Here is a 22037-nt window from a genome sequence, read left to right on the forward strand (position 1 = left end):
CCCACATCCTTGCCAACACTTATTGTTGTTTGTCTTCATAATAACCTCCATTCTGACTGTGGAACCAACTTAGATGCCCTTTAATAGATGAATATGGCATGTATACACAATGGAATATTACTCAGCAATAAAAGAGAATGAAATCATGGCATTTTCAGGTAAATGGATGGAGTTAGAGAAGACAATGCTAAATGGAGTTAACTAATTCCAAAAATCCAAATGCCAAATGTTTTCTCTGATATAAGGAGGCTGATTCATATAGTGGGGTAGGGAGGGAAGTGTGGAAGGAATAGATGAACTCTAGATAGGACAGAGGGATGGGAGGGGCAGGGAGGGGGTATGGGGTTAGAAATGATGATGGAATGTGATGGACATTATTATCCAAAGTACATGTATAAAGACATGAATTGGTGTGAATGTACTTTGTATACAACCAGAGATATGAAAAATTGTGCTTTATATGCATAATAAGAATTGTAATACATTCTGCTATCATATATAAATTTTTAAAAATTAATAAAAAAAGAAACTGTAGGCCTAAAAAGGATTTTAAGTCAGTTCAGTAAAACTGTATTTGTTTAAATTCTACACCCAGTCATTATTTACTGTCTTTATGTATTGGTCATACCTAGGTTCCCAAGATTGTTTTCATTTCATTTGGACCACTATACCAATGGTCATTTCATTCAGGGAGAAAAAGTATTATTTTTAAAAATTTTTTTTAGTTGTAGATGGATACAATACCTTTATTTTATTTATTTATTTTTATGCAGTGCTGAGGATCAAACCCAGTGCCTCACACATGCTAGGCAAGTCCTTTTCCACTGAGCCACAACCCCAGCCCGAAAAAGCATTATTTTACAGCACATTGACAACCTTATGCAGACTAAAGGACAATTCAGGACAAACTACAATCAGAATTGCTAATCAATGGCTCATTGTGTCATTGAGGGATTATTTATTATTAGAATGGGGTTCTACTTAATATCATAACTATGATTCCTTTTTTCTTTCTTTTTTATTGGTTCCTTTTAGTTATAAGATAATATTAGGATTCATTTTGATGTAATTCTAAACGCATGGAATATAATTTGTTCTAATTCAGTACCCAGTACTTCCCCTTCCTGCCTTCCTCTCTCCCCCGTCCCTCCCTCTTCTTTACTGATCTTGCTACTATTTATTTATTTATTTTTTAATATTATTATTGTCTTGTGAATGTACATGATTGTGAGATTCTCTGTGTGTCCGTTGCTTCTTTTGCCCATTTATTGACTGTGTTATTTGGTTTTCTGGTATCAATTTTTTTCTGGATATAAATGCCCTGTCTATCTGAGGAAAAGGTTCCAAAGATTTTCTCCCATTCTCTCTTCATACTGTTAATAATTTCCTTTGCTGTGAAGAAGCTTCTTGATTTGATGCCATCCCACTTAACTGATTTTAAGAAAGCACTGTTTCATAAGAGGATTCCTGTGGCCTACATGCGTATCAGTAGTCCATAGATGATTAAAATCTTTTATAGTTACCCTGGAAAAAGGAGGAGATAGAGTTTTATTTCATTTAATACCTTCTTTCATCAAAATAGTTATTACTATTTTATAGATGAGGAAAATGAGGTCCAAAAAGATTAAGTGATTTCTTCAAGGTAGTTTTGGATAGTGTGTATCACAATTAGGACTTGAATCTAGGTTTGCCAGTCAGTCATCACAAATTCCAAGATTCCTTCTCTACACAATTTTGTAAAAGAAATGGCAGAAATATAAAGTATGTCTGAATAGGGGAAATGTAAAGTCCCATCCATGAGTTATTATATAGCATCTCTGCCTGCCTTTCCATGTTATCTCCCACTGCTTTTTTCTCTTTCTTAGTAGGCTTCAGCCAACTTACCTCCATTCTTATCTGACCAACTCCTCCTTATCCTTCAAGTCTCAATGTATTTATTAGTAATTTTTGGAGCATTGAGGACTTCCCGGAAGCTTAGAGATTTTCTACTAAAAGACTATTATTCCTATTTATTTCTTTCATTGAATGTATCATAATTTAGGCAATTTAATTCCTTGGTAGTTAGTCAAAGACTGTAAAGTCCTTAAGTTGGGAACTGTGTCTATCCTATATATCAGGGATTTTATCAGCACCTAGTACAGTGCCTGACACATAGTTGATGAACAATCAGGAAAAAATGGGTAGATAGGTTGCTGAATGTCTTTTTTCAAATAGGATATTTAAAAATGTTATTATATAATATTTTCTTAATAGTCTTATATCCTACATTAAGAAATATTGGGAAGTACTTACAGAAACATTAGCTGGTTGTAGAAACCATTGGTTAAATAAACACATTTTTAGACAAGCCCTTTAAGTGATATGAGGCTTGCCAAGTAACCTGCTTTTGTGAGTAACTTAAATACATGCCAATCATGGTATAATTTAATGCAAATAGTTTAAAACATTTCATCATTTTTTTAAGGAAAGCAAAATGGTAGCTCAGAGCTAGTCTGTGGAATTCAAAATATGGAAATTTAATTGTTACTTTTGACACCGATTATAAAGTGGCAATATTGGAGAATTTTTATGTGTGATTTTCTAAAATGTTATTTTTCATTTTTCTAGAAGCAAAATTTACTTTTTAAACTGAAAAATTAATGTGCCATGGGAAATGTATTACTTGAACATCTAATGAGCTATTAAATTCTAATAAAACAATGAAGAATTAATGGGTTCACTCTGGGGAAAATAGCATTCAACTTGAAATAAGATATTTGAAATAATATAATATAATCTGTGCACTTGGGAGTAAAGTTTTAAAAATTCACTTTCTAATAGGTTTATTTCTGAAAGGCATAATAATCCTTGATGCTGCATTTATCATAATAAGGATTTAAGTTACATTGAGAAATGTTTTCAAGATTTGTGATGCTAATCTTTGGACATGAGGAAGGGTGTATGATTTGGATGTCATAGCCCAATTTTGTTTAGTATTAGTCATTAAAATACAAATTCTCCTTATAAATTGTTTGGCTCAATTTTCTGTATCACATGTATATACTTTATGTACTTTATTATATTCTTTCTCCATTGCATTATCATTATTTATGTACCTCTTTACCACACTACAGTATGAAATCCTCTAGGCAGTAAAACATTTTATTCATCTCTGTTATCTCCCACACCTTGCGTAGTATTTGACACACAATCATTGTTCCATTAGTTTTTATGGGAACAAGATAGGATTTGGGGAAGAGAAGTCATTTCAAGAGTTAATGTCATTTTTAAAAGATAAGGATAAAATGTTTGATATGAGCAGAGGGACAGTATCTATTCTAGACTCCTCAAAAATTAGAAAATTACTTAATCAATACAGTCAATCAGATCTGCCAGTGACACACAAAAAGAAGGCAAAATGGTTCTTTAAGTATTGATTGGCTAACATTTTTAAATTACTTTACTATTTTATACCCATTTAAGCCAATCCTAGATCATATGGTACTTTTGTAGGAGGAATTTATTTGTATAAGCAAAAGTGACTCTTTTCCTCTCAGTAATTTTTGGATATCATTTTGAAGCCCCCAGTTAAAGGTACTGACATGTCAATATTCATAAGACTATTTGGTACCTGGAAAAAACACAGTTGAAAAAATAAAAACCAATTATATTACTTTTTGCAATATTGCAGTTGACTCATATTCTAATGGTTCTTAAACTGCAAGAATTTAAAAAAAACAACACACTACAATTTCATTGGTGAAACATCACCCAGTTTTGCTGAATAACAGTATACTTTTTCTCACAGTAAATGTTGATTTATAGTGTGGAGTTTGTAATGACTTATCCATGTTATAGAAATTCTGAAACCCCCTTATCCATAACTGATTACCTTGTGCATATTATTTTGGCATGTAACCTTATAGTACTTGAAACCAAAGTATACTTATTTTTAAATCATGTAACAGATTTTTTGTTATTTGCTTGTGTTCACTTTTTATGCCCAGATAAGTTTAGATTTTAAAGGAGTTGTAAAAATAATGTAAAAACTTGTGATAAACCCTTTTCCAGCTTCTTCTTAGAAAAACAATCAGACCTAGCCAGCCATGATGACAGTGCCTATAATATTTGGGAGGCTGAGGCAAAAGAATCAATTGTAGATTTGAAGCAAGCCCAAGTGACTTAGCCAGACATTGTCTTAAGGGGAAAAAAGAAAAGAAAGAAAGAAAGCAGGTGGCAGGGCGGGGGTGGGGGCACTGGGGATGTAGCTCAGTGGTAAAGCACCCCTGGGTTTAATCCCCAGTTATCATAAAGAAAGGAAAGAATGGAAAGGAAAAATGATAAGACCTAAGAAAGAAATCTTAGTGCAACTATTAAATAAAGTATAATTTATTGAGATTATACCAGTTTTGTCATTTGTGCCCTTTTCTTCTGGTCCATGATTCTATCTAGAATCTATTTAATATTGTTCATCATGTCTCCTGAATCTCTTCCAGTCTGTGGAGATTCCTTACTCTTTTTTTGCCCTTTATGAACCTGATACTTTTGAAGTATATTTTCTGTTATTTTGTAGAATGTCCTTCAAGTAAGCTTTATCAAATATTTTCTCATGATTAGACTGAGTTTGTGCATTAATGGGAAGATGACCACAGACCAGAGGTGTTATCACTTCCCAAGGTATTACATCAGGAAAATGTGATGTCAGTGTGTATTATTTGTGATGTTAATCCTGATCAACCAATTAAGGTAGTGTTGTTTTTTTTTGTGGCCCTGAACCCAGCTATAGCATGTTTCTAATGGCAGTAAAGAATTTAGTTTTGGTTTGTCATATTTTTCCACTAGGAAAACTTATTTTTTTGTTAAAGTAGTTTAAAATCATTTGAATTTGGAAGACAGATTGGGGAATTGTTTTACTTTTAAATTACTATAAAAGTAATTTAAAAGTTTTAAGAGTTTGCTGAAGAATTTGCTTTTATATTTTTGCCAATGTAATGATCAATATTTCATACATAGAATGAAGGGTTAGGTAAGGTCTCTTAGAATATTTCAACTTTAAATAGTCTATGAATTGATGACCTTAAGGAGACATATAAAAGAATAAGGTAGGTGTCCCATACCATATAAATAGTTGCCTTCATCTTTGAATTTGTTGTAGTTTTTGAAATGAACACCTTAAATACTGCCTCCTTAAAAAGAACATTGTATATTAAGGATATCCTAAATTGAAATAATTTATTAATTTCCTTACCAAAAATCTATTAGGTAAATATTAAGTACTTATTGAATACTCACCTGTTTCTTAGTGTCAAAATTATTGATATGAAATATTTATAGTTTATCTAGTCTCAAAAATAATAATATTAGAGAAATTTTAAATATGGAGAGAGAGAGAGGGAAAAAAAAGAGCAAACCAGGTACAAAATAACCCTTTTCTACCACCTCAAAGTAAAATCATTGAATTATTAACCCATGACTGAATTAATGAACTGATAAGGTCAGCGTTCTCATGATCCAATCATTTCCCAAAAGTTCCATCTTTGGTGACTTCTACATTGGAGACATACCTTCAATACATGAGTCTTTGTGGGACATTCCAGATCCAAACCATAACATTCCTCCTCTAGACCCCAAAGGCTTATTATGTCTGTGTCATACTGATAAATGCATTTAGCCTATCTCCAAGAGTCCCCAAAGTCTCATTATTTATGTACCTCTTTACCATACTAGAGCATGAACTCATCATAAGACCAGTATTCTTAGGCCCCTGCAGGTTAGCACCAGCATTGCTCAAAAGTTCGAGTCCCGTGTCACCTTTGAGACTCAAGGCAATGTAACTGAAACTCTAAGAAAACGTTAAAAAGTATTTAGAATATAAAACAGGATGATGGAACAGGCACAAAGTAAATATTTCAAAGGGGAGAAATGAATAGAAAGGGATGGAACCAAAGCAAGACCAAAACCTAGAAGGGAAAATATTAAATCTTGCAGCTCCAGATCTGGCATCCAGGGCACATGGTGGTAAAATATGAGTCCAAAGGTCTAGGCAGCTCTGCCCCTATGCATTTACCAGTGGCAAACCATGTGGCCTCTCTTTTGGGCTGGGTCTGCTTGCTGCCTACAGATTTCCCAGGCACACATTTCACATCTGTAACTTCTTGGAGCCTCTACTGCTGCCTCCTTCACTCTCACAACTTTATGTTGACCTTTCCTACCCTGACATACACTGCCTACTATTGTAGGCCTTCCTTTGAATTTTGGATGGAAGCTTGCCTGACTCAGCATTCTTCTTACCCACTACATCAGCATCATGTGGATAATGCCAAGAGCCCACAGCCAACTCAAGCAGTAGCTGGGCCCACTTGGGGCCACAGCTGCATCAGCTTCTGAGTTCCCTGGGAGACAGCACATGGTTAAATGAATCCTGGGAAAACAACTTTCTAGGTGCTTCTCTATGACTAGGACACCTTGTGTTCTCAAAGTCTTTCAAGTGAGCTTTCACTTTTATACCCTTAAACCTGTGATAGGTGGGTTCTGGCCAATTCCTGAGATGCCCTCAAGGCATCTTTCCTATTGTCCAGGTACAAATTAATTGATTTCTTTTTGGCATCAATCTCTTCAGCAACCATGCCTGCATGAGCCCTGACTTAAGAGTGCTCCTTTTCTGATCAAACTTTTAATTATTTTTCCCTTGATTTTCACATAAACCTGGCTAAAATCCATTCAGCAGTATCCATCCATGCCAGTGCCTGAATACTGTGCTGCCTTGAAATTTCTTCCACCAAATTTAGTCCATCATCTTTAAATTGAGCCTTATACAGAGTCTCAAGATGTGGACAGAATGCAGACAAGTTTTTTGTCAGAATGCAATAATGTGGTCTCTAGTACAGTTCCCAGGAGAGTCCTCATTTCTATATGAAACCTCATTAGCAATATCTTTATTGTTCACATTCCTATCAATATTCTAGTCTTCCATTCTCACAGTAGAATTGCCTGTTAAACTCTGATTACAACATTCTAAGTCTCTCTAGTCTGTAGTTTCAAAATTTTCCAAATTCTTCCCACAAACCAATTTCAAAGTCCTCTAAACCACATATTGAGGTGTAGTCCCAGCAATGGTCCCACTCCCAGTAGTTTTCTGTGTTAGCTTTTCATTGTGACCAAAATACCTGGTATAAGCAACTTATGGAAGGAAAGATTTATTTTGGCTCATGGTTTCAGATGGTGTTCAGCTGGCTACATTGCTTTGAACCTAAGGTGAAGCAGAACCTCGTTGCAAAAGGGCACAGCATAGAAGATGTTCAGCTCATGGCAGCCAGTAAACAGAGAAAGAGAAGGGGATGAGAACAAGATTACCCTTCCAGGGCATGCATGCCTCAATGATCGACTTACTCCAACTTAGGCACCACCTCCTAAAATTTCCAAGTTTCCATCACTTCCCACTAATGTCATTATTATTAAATCTATGACTGAATTAATCCACTGATAAGGTCAGAGCCCTCATGATCTAATCACTTCCCCAAATCCCCACTATGAACATTACTTCATTGGGGATCAAGCCTACCATACATGATGCTTTGGGCAACATTTCAAAACCAAACGATTATGTTCATTATGAAATTTAATTTTTTTTGCCTTTTACATTGATATTTTTTCTATAATTGGTACTAAGTGTTACCAGCTTAAGAACATAAAAACTTCAAAAACAGGTGATATATTTTAAAACAAGGCAAAAATGTTATAAATGAAGGAAAGTAAGCACTGTAGCACCCTCTCATGTAGATTTATATTACACACTTCCAATCCTATTTTCCAGATATTAGAAGTCTATAAGAGACAGAATTTTGTATCATTAAGATCCTTTGCAAAAAAAAAAAAAAAAGATCCTCAACAGTTATTAGACGTCAGACAAGAACTCATCATAAGACCATTATTCATAGCTACCTGCAGGTTAGCACCATATCATAAATACCTAAAAATCCACATTGTAAAATTGAGTTTTATAGGAAAACCTAATTTATATTTATAGGAAAACCTAATCTTACAGAATTGGGTTTATGCTCATTAACAGACTACCCTATCTAACTCACAATTGTGATCCATCATTCTTTTCCTTTTCTTTCTTTTTATCCTGCCTTTTATGTTAGACTTAACCTTCTAGTCAGTGATTTCCATTTCCATTTAGTCTAAATTTGCCATCATAAGATGACTGTGCCAATCTTTAAGGCCCTTCTTCTCTAGGCAGGTAGATCCCTTCTTGATCCCAAATAATATGTGAGAAATTTGAAGTTTTACATTTAACTGTCCTATTTCCTTGCTCCCAAAGACTACCACAGATAAATAAAGAGTAATAGGAGGTACTAAAGACTTAGAAACGCAAATATACTGCACTAGATTGACTCCAGAATCATAAGTTGGAGAGTGAAATTATTGCTCAACAAAAATTTGTTTTCATGTATTTTCATACAAGAAATTAGAAGTGTTATCACTGCCCTTTTAAAATCTTATTTGCTTTAAAATAAAGAATACATTTTATGATATTAAGTGAACAGTGATTCCTTTGATTAACTATCTTTTGCTTGAACCAGTAAGTGGAGAAAGAAAAAGATAAAAATTTACAAAATAGCTCCATTGTACTTAAAGATATTTGTATTTGAGGTGGATTTCACTAAACACTCCCAAGTTAATTTTATAGTATAGACCTAGAGTCTTTAATTAAATATGCAACTTATGTCATAAGAAAAAAATTTCATGCACTTTTTACAGTAGATTTAATTAAGCATTTCTTGTAAGTTCATTTCAGTATCTATCATGGCCCACTAAAGTTGGAATTCAGTTGTGAAATGGTAGATTAATTGTCTTTTGTATTAAACTAAAGAATCTCAAATATGCAAAGTCAGGAAATTTAATTGTGGTCTTCAATTGCTTATTCATTGCATTGGAAAACTGAATGCAGAAGTATAGGGAAAAGGGCCAAAGGTTGTTAAATGTAGCACATCACACACATTTTGCACTTTACTTAATGATCCAAGTGTTTATTACTATGAAGTAAATGCACCATTTAAAGAATTATGGTGGAACTGTAAAACGTTAAAACTCTAATTAATTTTAGTCTGAAGCATGAAGTGTGCTCATTTTGCCTAAAACATTTTCATTATCATCAGTATTTTTCCAGTTATTAAGATACATTTTTTTCTTGTTGTGCAGCACTTGCATATTTTCTGTACTAAAGCACAGTCTTTATACTGGTTAAGTTATATCTGATGTATGTTTTAAATTAAGAAGAGAAGTTAGTCTACGACTGCAGATTGAAACAGTATATTATGTATTCCTTCTCTTCACTTGGTCAGTATTACCAACATACATATTTTTCACTAAAAGGTATATACACACACACACTCTCTCTCTCTCTCTCTCTCACACACACACACACACACACACACACACATACACATGTACATACACATACACCTAGTTGTAGAGGGACACAATACATTTATTTTATTTTATTTTATTTTTTATGTGGTGCTGGGGATCTAACCCAGTGCATGCTAGGCAAGCACTCTACCACTGAGCCACAACCCCAAGCCCTACATACTCATTTTTAAATTTATTTTTCTTTTCTTTCTTTCTTTTTGGTACTGAGGATTGAATAGGGGCTCTTAGCCACTGAGCACATTCTTTAGCCCTTTTTCTGTTTTATTTTGAGGCAGGGTCTAGGTTGCTTAGGTTGGCCTTGAACTTGAGATCCTCCTGCTTCAGTCTCTGGGGAATACAGGCATGCACCACTGTGCTTGGCTTGCGTGTGTGTGTGTGTGTGTGTATTTTAAATATATATATATATATATTTAAAATATATAATACATATATTTTTAAAGGAGCATTATTAAAGAATATAGATAATTTTGACTGTTAATTTGAATTCAGTGTCAGTAAATGTTGCTTCTCTAATTAGTCAAAGAAATATTTAAAATCCAAGGAAATATTTTAAGAAAAAAGAAACATTTTAAGCTAGTGCTTATCTGCGCCTTTGTACTTTATTTTTACTGTTGTAGCACCAACAAGGGAGGTTGGTAAAGTAACAGCAACTAATTTCATTTTCTTTGTAAACGTAGGTTCCATTATTCTTATTTATTTCTGAATAGTTTATGTGATCTAGTTATAAAGGGACTTCATATCAGAAAACATGTTTCTCATTTGTGAAACTAACCCAGGATTACAGTAGAAAAGTAAGAAAATACAGAAAAGGACAAACAATAAAATAAAAATCAATAACATTATCATTATGAACATTGTAGGTACTTAGGAAAAGAATTTTATGTAGAAATATGGAAAGCAAACAGTTGTTTTGGCTGCATATTTCAGTGAAGGTGCCAGTACTTTGGATTTTTTCTCTTGTAAAATCTGTACCCATACATCTTACTTTATTTGAATTTAAAAAAAACATTCATTAAGTAGCCATGTTTATTTGTGTTTTTTAGTCTTTTTATTTTGAAATAATTTTAAACTTACAGTAAAGTTATAAAAAATAATACAAGGGTTCCATTTGCTCTTCATCCAGCTTCCTGTAGTATTACCATCTTAAATACACATTGCACTATTACTAGCACCAGAAAATTAACATCAAAATGATTCTGTTAACTACTTTATGGGCCATATTCAAATTTTACAAGATTTCACACTGGTTTTCTTTTTATGGTCCAGGATCCACATTGCATTTAGTCTTTGTTTTCTCAGTCTCCTCCAGTTTGTGATAGTAACAAGTCTTGTCATTAATGACCTTGACTCTTGTGGAGACTACTGTTCAATTATTTTGTAGAGTGTTTATCTGATATTTTCTCATGATTAGTTTGATTTACATATTATGGGAATGATACTACAAACAGGTGATACTACTATAGTGATTTGCTCTTTTTTAGCCAGGGGTTTAATGTTAATATGTATTCTTGATGATGTTTTAATCTTGAACACTTGGTTAAAGGGGTTGTTTTAGTCAGCTTTTTCACTGTTGTGTCCAAAAGATTCAAAAAGAACAATTTTAGAAGACGAGAAGTTTATTGAGGGCCTATAGTTTCAGAGGTCTCAGTCCATAGACAGCCAGCTCCAGAGGTCTCAGTCCCTAGGCAGCCAGCTCCATTGCTCTGGGCCCAGGGTGTGACAGAACATCATGGTGGAAGAGTGTGGTAGAGGAAAGCAGCTCAGGACATGACCACCAGAAAAGAGAAAGGTCGGGGTAGGGGGCACACTGACTTCTCTCAACCAGGAGAAAAAATATATATCAAAAGCATAACCCAGTGACCTACCTCCTCCAGCCACACCCTACCTGCCCACAGTTACCACCTAGTTAATTCCATCAGGGGATTAATTCACTGATGAGTTAAGGTTCATAACCCAATCATTTCACCTCTAACCTTCTTTATATTGTTCCACACATGAGTTTTTTGGGGACACTCCTATCCAAATTATAACAGTGGTGTTTCCAGGTTTCTTGACTGTAAAGGCACTATATAGCCAGTTTTAAAGATGTAAAGAAGCAACAAGGATTGTTGTTCCTTTGTATAACTTTAAAAAGAAATCATTTAAAATGTGGCAGTTTACAAGGTAAATAGTCATGTGTAATTGCAGACTATAATTTGAGACCACATATTACCTGAGCAGTAGAAATTCCAGATGCCAAAATAATTGACCATTGCTTAGAGTAATATATACATACATATATATAATTTTTAGGTGTAGTTGGACACAATGCCTTTATTTTATTTATTTATTTTTATGTGGTGCTGAGGATAGAACCCAGGGCCTCGTGTGCTAGGCAAGTGCTCTAATGCTACAACGCCAGTCCCTAGTTTCCTCTTAAGAGACAGGAAAAGGATAGAGAGGTTCTATAAATTGCCATCAATTCTTTGAATTTTTATTACAGTGGAATCATATTTGTGTAAATGAAAAATAGAGGGACTAAATTCCAATTTGATGGTATAAGCTGAATAACATTTAAACAAAATCTTGCAAGTTTTATTCAGTGTTAAAAGGGATTTAGCTTAGATAAACATGGCAGTGATTTTTACCTATTTCTCTGTTAAAATTATTCTTTTAGGCTCATACTGCCACCTGGAGTATTAGACCATTATTACATCTTCCCTGTATGCCTAGAAATGACCATTCCCTTTACCACAATTCTGTCCATGTGAAGAGAGGGAAGGCTAAAGGACCAGCTTTAGTTTAGTTATTTGGTGTTACCGCTGTATTGTGAGTGTGCATTCCTGAAATTCCACATGTAACTAGCAGATCTGTAATGAGTTTGTTACAATCAGCATGTTTTTTGGAGTATGAATTAACAAGCTGAAACATTAAGAGGTAAGCCTGTCTGCCTTCAGTACCCTCAAAGGGTATGTTTTCTTGCTGGTTGTTTCAGAACACATTGTGAAACAAATGTCAAACTTGTCAGGGCTGTCACTAAGAAAGTGATCCGTGTAGCAAGGGTCTTCTTTTGTTGTGAAACAAACAGATGTCTTATTTCAGCAAAGAGTGAAAAAATCCTGCCATCTATCAGAAAAAAATTTTTGCTTGCCTTGAATATCCAACAGTAAAGAAATGCTTTGGTTAAAAAACTGCCTTTATTTGCAGTTTTATTTATTATACAGTCATTTATCAATGGTAGTTGACTTGCTACCTTAACTACCTTAATGATTTGTTAATCTTAAACTGCATTTAAAGTTCTTATCAAAATTGACCTACAATATTAAATATACAAATCAGCACAAAAAAAATTACAAAAATAAATTCTTCAGGAGCTTTGTTGGATCAAATTCTAATGCTTTTATTTCCAGTAAAACCTTAGTATTATTTTGATGATGTTATACCATGGCAATTTTAATGCTAGCAATTAGAGTTGATCATCTTTTCCTCCCCTCCATAATTCTTTTTTTCATCTAGATCACAGCTGTCTTTGTGTAAAAGAAGAAACAGATTGGCACTTATGGGTTATGCAAGTGATTTAAAAATATTAAAGGTAAAATATTTAGAAACAAATACTCAATGTAAAGAACTGTGCATAACAGTAATGATCTGTCCTAAAGAGGAGCTGTGCTAGAGGAGAAAAGCATTTATGAAATATACTTTATTACTAAGAAAAATTCAACAACAAAAATATTAACATTATATTAAGAATGTTAATTTACTGATGTATCTTCATCTATCTTATCCATATATTAAACCATAGTGGAAGTTGCAAAATTTTATTTCATGTAACAGTGTGGTCCTACAGTTTGTATTCATAGTTAAAAAGGAAGCAAAGTGTAGATACTTCCCTGTTCTCAGGTTTATAGGCAAGCCTTTACATTTCTATTCTGGGCTAGGGTAGCACTCAGGGTTCCTGTTTTTTCCATGTTTCTGCTTTCAGTGCTGTCACAAATCAAGAGTGCTGGAAGTATGACTATGGGATAAGGAACAATACTGAGGTTTTTCCAAATCACATGTTGTTCAGGCAGACCTCTTATACTTTATTTTACTCCATTGTTTCACATAGTTCAGAAATCATTAATTGGATTACATCTGTATACTCACAGTTCCCTGTAATATGGTAGTAATTCCAGATAAAAAAAGATGAAATCTTGCCTCAAAGAAAATCTCCACAAATTCAGTGGACCTAACAAAAAAAGTCTTGCCACCATTACCTGTTGGCTTAACACGGACAGTGTCTCATTGTGGTCTCTAGGAACTTGTATCTAAAAGTGGAGCCCACCTATTCATGAGTGAATCTTCAAGAGTCAATTGAGCATAGTGTAATATCTCTACTCACTAGAGATATTGGGGGGGAAAGTTAAATGACACACAGTAGCTCTTATGCTTGGAAAAATACATAAAGTAACATTGCTAAAATGATATTCAGAACCTCAGCCTCTTTTCTCATATCTGTAATGATTAGATTGGTTCATAATATTTATAATTTTTTCTCCTTTCCTGATGTTGGCAAAGTCAAAAATCACAGATGCTTTTGAGTTTAGAGAAACAACATGTATAAAGGAAGCTTTCTTTAACTTACTATAGGCAAAGGTTATAGCTTGTCGTGTGTGTGTGTGTGTGTGTGTGTGTGTGTGTGTATTATATAATACACTCACACACGTATATAATTGGGGTGTGTGTGTGTAAGTAATTGAGGTATATACCTCAATTGTATTTACTTACTAAAGTCAGTTCACAAAGAAGATAGACAGGATAATGTATTTGGTACCAACATTATTGCATAGTATCTAGAGAAACCTAAGAAATCACTGCTGGTGCTTTAATTAATTCAGTAAAAAGTTAGACAATACCTTTTATTTCAGTTAATAAAAATGAAAAATCTTAAATAATAAATCAGAAGTAGTAGGAAAGCAGCAACGCTTTGTACTTGGTATTGTTGAAGGAACATGTATAATGAGATGGGTTACAAATTGTAAGATGAAATATTTTGCCAGACTGTCATTACTTATACTTTGAAGGTCACCATTTAATATTAAACACAAGATGCATTTCATTGCTGAGGTAGCAGACATTATGATGTCACTTCATTTATTCACTGTGTTCCATAGGAACCTGATGTGAATTATGAGGCTACCACTTAGAATCGAAACTGTAGAAGATTGTAAGCGTTCTACAGCATGACATGCCCATGTTTCCTATTTTAGACCTGACTGATCTTCAGATAACATATGGTGGTACAGGTAATTGGAAAATTGACAGACCTGTCAAGAAAGTATGCTAGATGGGACCAAAATGCCATGCTGGAGCACATAAAGTGTCTTAGAAGTTAAATTTATTGTTTTTTATCAAAGAGTGAAGTAAAAATATCTGGTTCACCCCCTACAAAGAACACTTTTTAGTAGCAAGTGTTTTCAAAAGTACTTCTTGGGGTATTGATAAAATTGGTTGCTTTTAAAAAGATATAAGAAAATTTTAGTCAATGCATAATATAAAACAGCTCATACTATAATTATTTAAATGTTATATAATCTTACTCTGTATCGTTATAATCTTTTCCTGAGGATTTCTGGAATCACAATAGTTCATACTCCTGCAGATGTAGTGCAATTATTTGCATTAAGTATAACTGAAAAAAATGCCCTAAAGTTTACATTTTAATGTTTTCTAAAATTTATTTCACAGGAAGATGAAAATGAAGCTGAAAGAAAAAATGTATCTCAGGATCTCAGCATGGAACAGAAAAATCCAAAGAAATAAAGGATTTTCTGTAGTGTTTTGAAAAGTTTGCAACTTATGTAGTAGCAGATAAAATTTCTAATTTGTAAAATGTTAAATTGTAAAATCTAATTTGCAAAATGTTCTCAATAAAGTTGTTGAAATAGGAGCTCGTATTTGGAATTTTGTATGTGTTTTAGAGCAATTCAACTTTGATTGAAAACTTGAACCTTTGGAATGTTTGTATTTTGTTTTATTGCAGTGCTTGGCATTGAAACCAAAGCCTTGACACATGCTAGACAAGTGCTCTTCCACTGAGCTACATGCCAAGCCCTGGAATGTTTTGTTTTAAACTTTATTTTATTTATTTTTGTATGCGGTACTGAGAATTGAACCCAGTGCCTCACATGTGCTAGGCAAGCACTCTCCACTGAGCCACAACCCCAGCCCCACTGGAATTTTTTTTAAAGGAGGAAAATTCTCAACTGAAATTTGAAAATAGAGATAGGATTTTCTTTTATCTGAAGCCAAAGTGTTAACACACCTAGATGACCTAAAAGAAAACTCTAAGAGACTTTTTTTCTTATTAGTCTCTGTCATCTTCAAGGCCTTACCAGAATTCCAATTATCAATTAAAAAAAAAAAAAGAACAGAAATTGCTTATACATGAAAACACTTAAAACCAAACAGTGTTTGAATGGATGAAATATCATTTTCTAATTTTATAAACCCATGTATCACACGATATTCTAGAATTGCAGGAAAGGATGAAAAAGAATGATAAGTTAACATCATGTATGGCAGAAGTAGTGCCATGATTTTTTTTAAATCTATTTTTTTGGGGGGGTGGGTTTTTTTTTGTTTTTTTTTTTTGTCTTTTGGAACTGGGGGTCCAACCCAGGGCTTTGTGAATGCAAGGCAGACGCTTTGCCACTGAGCTACATCCCAGCCCATGATTTTTAACTTATAAAAATATTAAGGAACTACTATGTGCATGAACCTATACATTTTTTCTCAGACATTTCAAGAATTCCATATTCAAGTATTTCCATATATGTTCCCTTGGCTTAGGAATTTCCCCCCAAATTCCTCTGATCCTTATCTTTCTTAAAGTTCTTAGTAACCAGCCATTTTATTCTCTCTAGTTACTAGGCTGTCATTTGCCAGCTACAGCAGGAGCAATTAATCTACTTGTTACTTGCAGAGCCAAATGTTTTTGGCAGATGTCACCGATTATCTAAGGCAGAGTTTCTTAAAATGAGAGGCAGGACTTTGGAAGGCTTATAAGAGAACCAGCTTACAGCTTTCTCCTTGGGAAAATGGAGTCAATACATTTGCCCTGGAGCCATATTTTCATCACATGCCTCTGAAAAGCTCCATAAATGTGTAGCAGTAAGACATGTTTGCTACTGTGATACAGTAGGCTGAAATGGGGAAAAGAAAACAAAACTGCAAGTAGGCAAAATGGGAAATTCATTGAAGGATACTCTCTAAATCTAGATACAGAGATCAGGAAAGCAGCTATGGCCACAGAGAGACTCCCTGAATGAATTTTGGAGCAAAGACTTTGAGCCAAAGAAAATGCTGAGTAAGCAGTTTGTACTCCACAGGGGTGGAGTGGGGGGATAGGGAGTAGCTTTGCATTATTGCAAATGCAGAAATTAATTTGACATTTTTCTCCACATCGACCTATTTTGCAACACCCATTTACAAAGATAAGTATTATATCAGTAATGTCATTTTTTAAAAGAAGCAATAATAAATGATTCATATCATAGCATCATTATGTTGCAGGTACTATGCTGAGTGTTTAGCATGTATTATGCCAAATAATTGGCCCTGTCGACAAATTGATAACTATTGCTTTTCCCAATTTAACAATAAGTCTGAGGCTTAGATAGGGGAAATAAATTATCCAATGTTATATAATTTGTTGTGTAATTTTATATAATTTAATTGGCAAAGCAAGAGTTCAAATCCACTCAGCCCATAACATTACGGTTAATAATTTTGTAATACTTATTAGTATCATACTTTTTTCATCTACTATCTTCTCTAAAAATGCAATCTTAATTTAATTCATCACCTGCTGCCTCTCTCCTTTAATTAATTTTTTTTGCTATACTTTAACTTATTTTAAATACTTTGGTTTAAATGAAATAAATGAAACCATTATAACTTAATCTTCTATCTGCTCCCCCAAAATGAAAATCTTGCATGTAATGGAGCAAGTTTGAAAGCACCCATTGCTTATGATTTTTTGAGAAATCTTTGGCCCTAATTGTTTCATTTGTTCAGTTATTAGTGTTCCTTTTGATGTATGCAGGCATTTTTAAGTATATATATGTAAATGATATCTTTAACCATTTAAAACCCTTTAAGTTGTCTTTTATGAAAAGCTTTTCAATATGCATACCCCTTGTTTTAGGATAAAGTGGAATTGCCTTAGACTTCCTTTAGGAAAAATTTATGTATGAATTACTCAAATTTTTAAGGTTCATACCTTCACATATATATAAAAGACTATACTTTCAGGGATCATTTCTATAGTTTGTTACTGTCTGCACACATAGGAGTCTTTTGATGCTGCAAGTTTATTATGTGACTGTCATTAAACCAGTCATTTTATTTAAATCAGATTATCATATTATTGATTTTCTATATTATATAGAATGCTACATTTTAGCTTAGGCTGTCAAAATGAAAAACCCAAGGCTGAAAAATGGCTGAAAACAGAGAATCTACTTTCTCCCAATTAAGGAATCTAGAAGTTTTAGATCAAAGAAGAGCTCAGTTTCTGGTGTGTGTTCTTCTGCTTGCAGAAGATCTTCTCCCTGCATCCTATCAGGGCCTTTCCTTTGTGTATGCACATCAGAGAGATAGGGCACCTAGAGAGACACTAATCTTATTGAATTAGGCTTCAACATCAATTAGAGAATTAGGGCTTCAACACGAATCTGAGAACCTGGAAGGGACACAATTAGTCTGTTATGCATTTAAATAAAACCCAAGTACCTCTGTTGAAGCAATTCTGAGCTGTGTTTAGGAGCACTGGAGCAAAGTCCCACAGATATATTTCTGGTGATGTAGATTATGTATGCTCAGGGAAAGTCCTTATAAAGGTTAATAATGTATAATCTATAAATTGATATCTAAAAAAAAACTCCTATACAATTAAATGTACCTGCTTGGTTATCCTTTCATCCTTATTATTTGGCTCATTTCTTGGCCCATAGTAGGTGTAAGCAACACTGCCACTAAAATAAGACTGGAACCAAAAATGTGGAATGTCTGAAGATTAAGAATTCCTTTATGCTTCATGTTGCTTGCATAATCCACCCACAGAAACAAATTGTATTCTCTTGATGTTAGCTGTTGAACTGTATTTCTTCATATCTTTTAAGAATTTTAAAATAAAACAACTTGTAATCTGTATTTGTCTCTATCACATTTAGGAACAGCATTGTTTATTATATTCAAGATTATATTATTTCCTCAGGTCTAGGGAATGAACAACAGATGCAAAAAAAGGTGTTGCACTGCATTGCTGTCAGATGGAAACTGCTGAACACTAGGATGCCCAAGTTCATAAATTCATTCCACAAAACAGATGGGACCACCTATGTGCCACACACTGTTTATCACAGGATCTGATGACAGACATACTCCCTGGACAGTTACTGTCTTGACATCCTTAATAATTTTTCAATAAGAGGTCTCATAATTGCATTTTGCAGTGGGCTTGTAAAACAAGATAGCAGATACTACTGTGGTATTACTTTACCCTTTTAATTCTAGTGGAGTGTAATTTACATAAAATACACCTATTTAAAATATGCAGTTCAATAAATTTGAACATGTATATATTCATATACCCTCCAGTCTAATAAAGATAGAAGAGCATTTCCATCACTCCAAAAAGTTCTTTCTTGCCATTGCTATCATACACCCCATTAAAGTCACTGATCTACCTTCTCTTTTGCCTGTTCTAAAATTTCACACAAACGGACTCATGTCATACATATCTTTTGTGTCTGGCTTCTCTCACTCAGAGTAACGTTTTGAGATTCACCCAGATAAATGTATAAATCTAAGTTTTTCCTTTTTATTGCTGAGTACTTTTTCTTCATATGAATATACCACAATTTGTATATCCCTTCAGCTATTAATGGACATCAGTCAGACAATAGAAGATATATGAAATAACCAACAACAAATGAAAATCTCATTAGTCATTGGGAAAAGGCAAAACAATGAGTTACTACTCTATATCCTAAAATGTCTGTAATATTTTATTGTAGCCCTTAGCCACAAGTAGCTGTTGAACACTTGAAATAGGACGAGATCAAATTGATATGCTGTAAGCATAAAATATATCCCAGACTTGCAGATGTTGTACAAAATAAAGAACACAAAATATCTCAATTTCTATTCCAATGACATGTTAAAATAATAATTTGAATAAATAATAGTTTGAATTTTATTAGATAAAATACATTACTAAAAATTTCAACTATTTTTACTTTAAGTTATGGCTACTAGAAAATTTCAGCTTACATTTTTGGCTCCTATTGTATTTCTACTGGTCACTTCTCCTGGGTTATAATTTGAAGATTGAGAATGGAATGCTAGGTTACAAAGCAACTAGAACTCTCTTATATTGTTGGTAAAAGAATAAAATAAAATAGTACATCATGTTGCAAAAGAATTTGGGGGTTTCTTATGAAGTTGAACACACTCTTAGGATATTACCCAGTAATGTTGCTAGTAGATATTTACACAAAACAAATGAAACATGCCTATATAGAGATTTGTATTTGTTTACAGAGACGAATTCATTTTTAATGGCTTCATAATAGCCCCAAACTGGAGCCAATTAACTTTTTTTTTGTTTTTAAGTTAAAATCACACTTTATACTGGTGGTTGTTCTTTTCAGGAATCATTTGTTACTCTAAGCTGTGTAACATTCACAAAATATGTATTAACTATAATGCACTAATAAAAACCAAAGATGCTAACAAAAGATTTAAAAGAAAACATAAAAACTTTTCAAATCTTAACATTCAAAAATGGTGGTGTTATACATTATTTGAAAATAGTCAATGTAGTTAAAGCTTTTTAATGATTTTATGTTCAATTTTAATAATGTTTTTGAGGGATCTTTTTAGTTAAAAATACATTTAAACCCAACTTTAAGACTTTAAATCGTGGCTCTATCTTCTGGTTAATTCTATCCATTTTCCCTTGGATTGAAAAGATTAAATGAGGGAAAAGCAAAGATGTGCACACAGTTGCTCCAATTTTAAATGTCTGCAAATTGCTTGGAGTTTTATTTCCACAAAAATCATACAAAATACAACATAATCTTTCCAGGGTATAGTGATTTTTTTATTTGCAAATTTCTGATCATTCAGATGCAATGGGGTGAGTCTAGGTAGTTTGCTTCTCTAATACTTTTTCGGAAAATGGTAATAATACTATTATTTCTCAGTTAACATCTATATTTTTTTGTAAAATAATCACTAATGATTTTCCTCTAGGCTTAAGCAGTTGGAAACATTTGATATATTTGTACTCTCCACATCAATTATAATTTGTGTTGTTTTTCTCAGATGTAACAAACTGTTGCTCTCTAAATTGAATATATACAAACAAGAGACTTTTTCCTATAAATGCATCATTCACATGGCTACATCAGGTTTATTTCAAAGCTTATTGAGAAAGAAGAAATAAGTTCCATTAATAGCTTTGACATTTCCCCAGTGCCTTGGGTTCCTGAGGCCATCACACATTTCTATTGGTTGTGTGCTAACACTGCTTGGAACTGAAGCAACTTACACCTGGTATTAGGCTAAATAAGATTCACTATGAATAGTGAAAGTTGATTAGAAAACTATTCCATTTCACATTACCTCAAGAAAACAATTTTTGCATAGCCATGAATAAACAAATTTTATCCCCATCCCAGACTATCCTGAACAATCATAGCAGGTAATAAACATCTCCCTGTGGTGAATTCAATGTGGAATCCACAGCTTTGTTATCCAGAGGAGAAGTTAAGTGCTAACAGCAACAGCATGAAAACACAGACAACAATGGTCTAATTCTGATTTGTTTTAGAAAAACTATTAATTTCCTGGTTACGAAGCCAAGTAAAAACAACCCTTTAAAACTGTTGAGCCATGGAAGCCATTTTCCTTAAGGGTTTTAAATTAGGGAACAGACTCATGAAATTTATAGCTTTGATGAGATATTCTTTTGCCTACAGTCAAGATGAGAGCTAGATCATTGGTTTCCCAGCATGATACCTATGTGTTCTTGTTCGCACTAGATTTCATTGGGCTCATAATAACACAGCCAATATCACATTAATGTTTTGCCTCTTAGTTTACGTCTTTCATTTACACCTACAACATGCTAAATATCTCATGGTAGAGAATAAGTCACACTCTAGCTGTCTACAGTCAGTGATGTTGAAAAAAATCAGTATTTCATTCTCATGTCATTCAAGCTAAAGTGGAAGGATGTGGCTTATACAAACAATAGATAATTGAATCAGATGTATGTATAAATGGGAATATGATAACCCTGCTGGTTGATATAAGAGGAACAGAAAATATGGATCTTCCTGATTACGTTAATTCCAACCATTACCATTTTTAAAACAGTTTAATGCTGAGGCTGGGGCTGGAGTTCAGTGGCAGAGCGCTTGCCTAGCATATGTGAGGCACTGGGTTTGATCCTCAACATCAGATATAAATAAATAAAAACAAAGGTTCACCCACAACTAAATATATATTTTTTAAAAAAACAGTTTAATTCTAAAAGTGATGCAAATTATTTTTTTTTTCCTGGTGGTGGTGGGGATTGAACCCAGGGGTGC

The 22037-nt window shown here is 33.6% G+C and overlaps 1 protein-coding gene across 3 annotated transcripts in view; it reads left to right on the forward strand.

The window, feature by feature from the left end:
* The window catches only part of Phf14 (PHD finger protein 14), a 189904-nt gene extending 174582 nt beyond the window's left edge, over positions 1–15322 (forward strand). For 2 of the 3 annotated variants that reach the window (XM_076861574.2, XM_076861581.1), the window contains one exon: positions 15121–15322. In XM_076861574.2, the coding sequence (XP_076717689.1) occupies positions 15121–15195 (75 nt within the window). In that variant the 3' untranslated portion in view covers positions 15196–15322. Of the gene's footprint in view, positions 1–12909; positions 12986–15120 lie in introns of all 3 variants that reach the window. The other variant, XR_013091873.2, reaches the window with a different exon arrangement.
* Positions 15323–22037: the final 6715 nt, after the last annotated feature.

Source organism: Callospermophilus lateralis, chromosome 1 (assembly GCF_048772815.1).
Source record: "Callospermophilus lateralis isolate mCalLat2 chromosome 1, mCalLat2.hap1, whole genome shotgun sequence".
NCBI lineage: Eukaryota > Metazoa > Chordata > Mammalia > Rodentia > Sciuridae > Callospermophilus > Callospermophilus lateralis.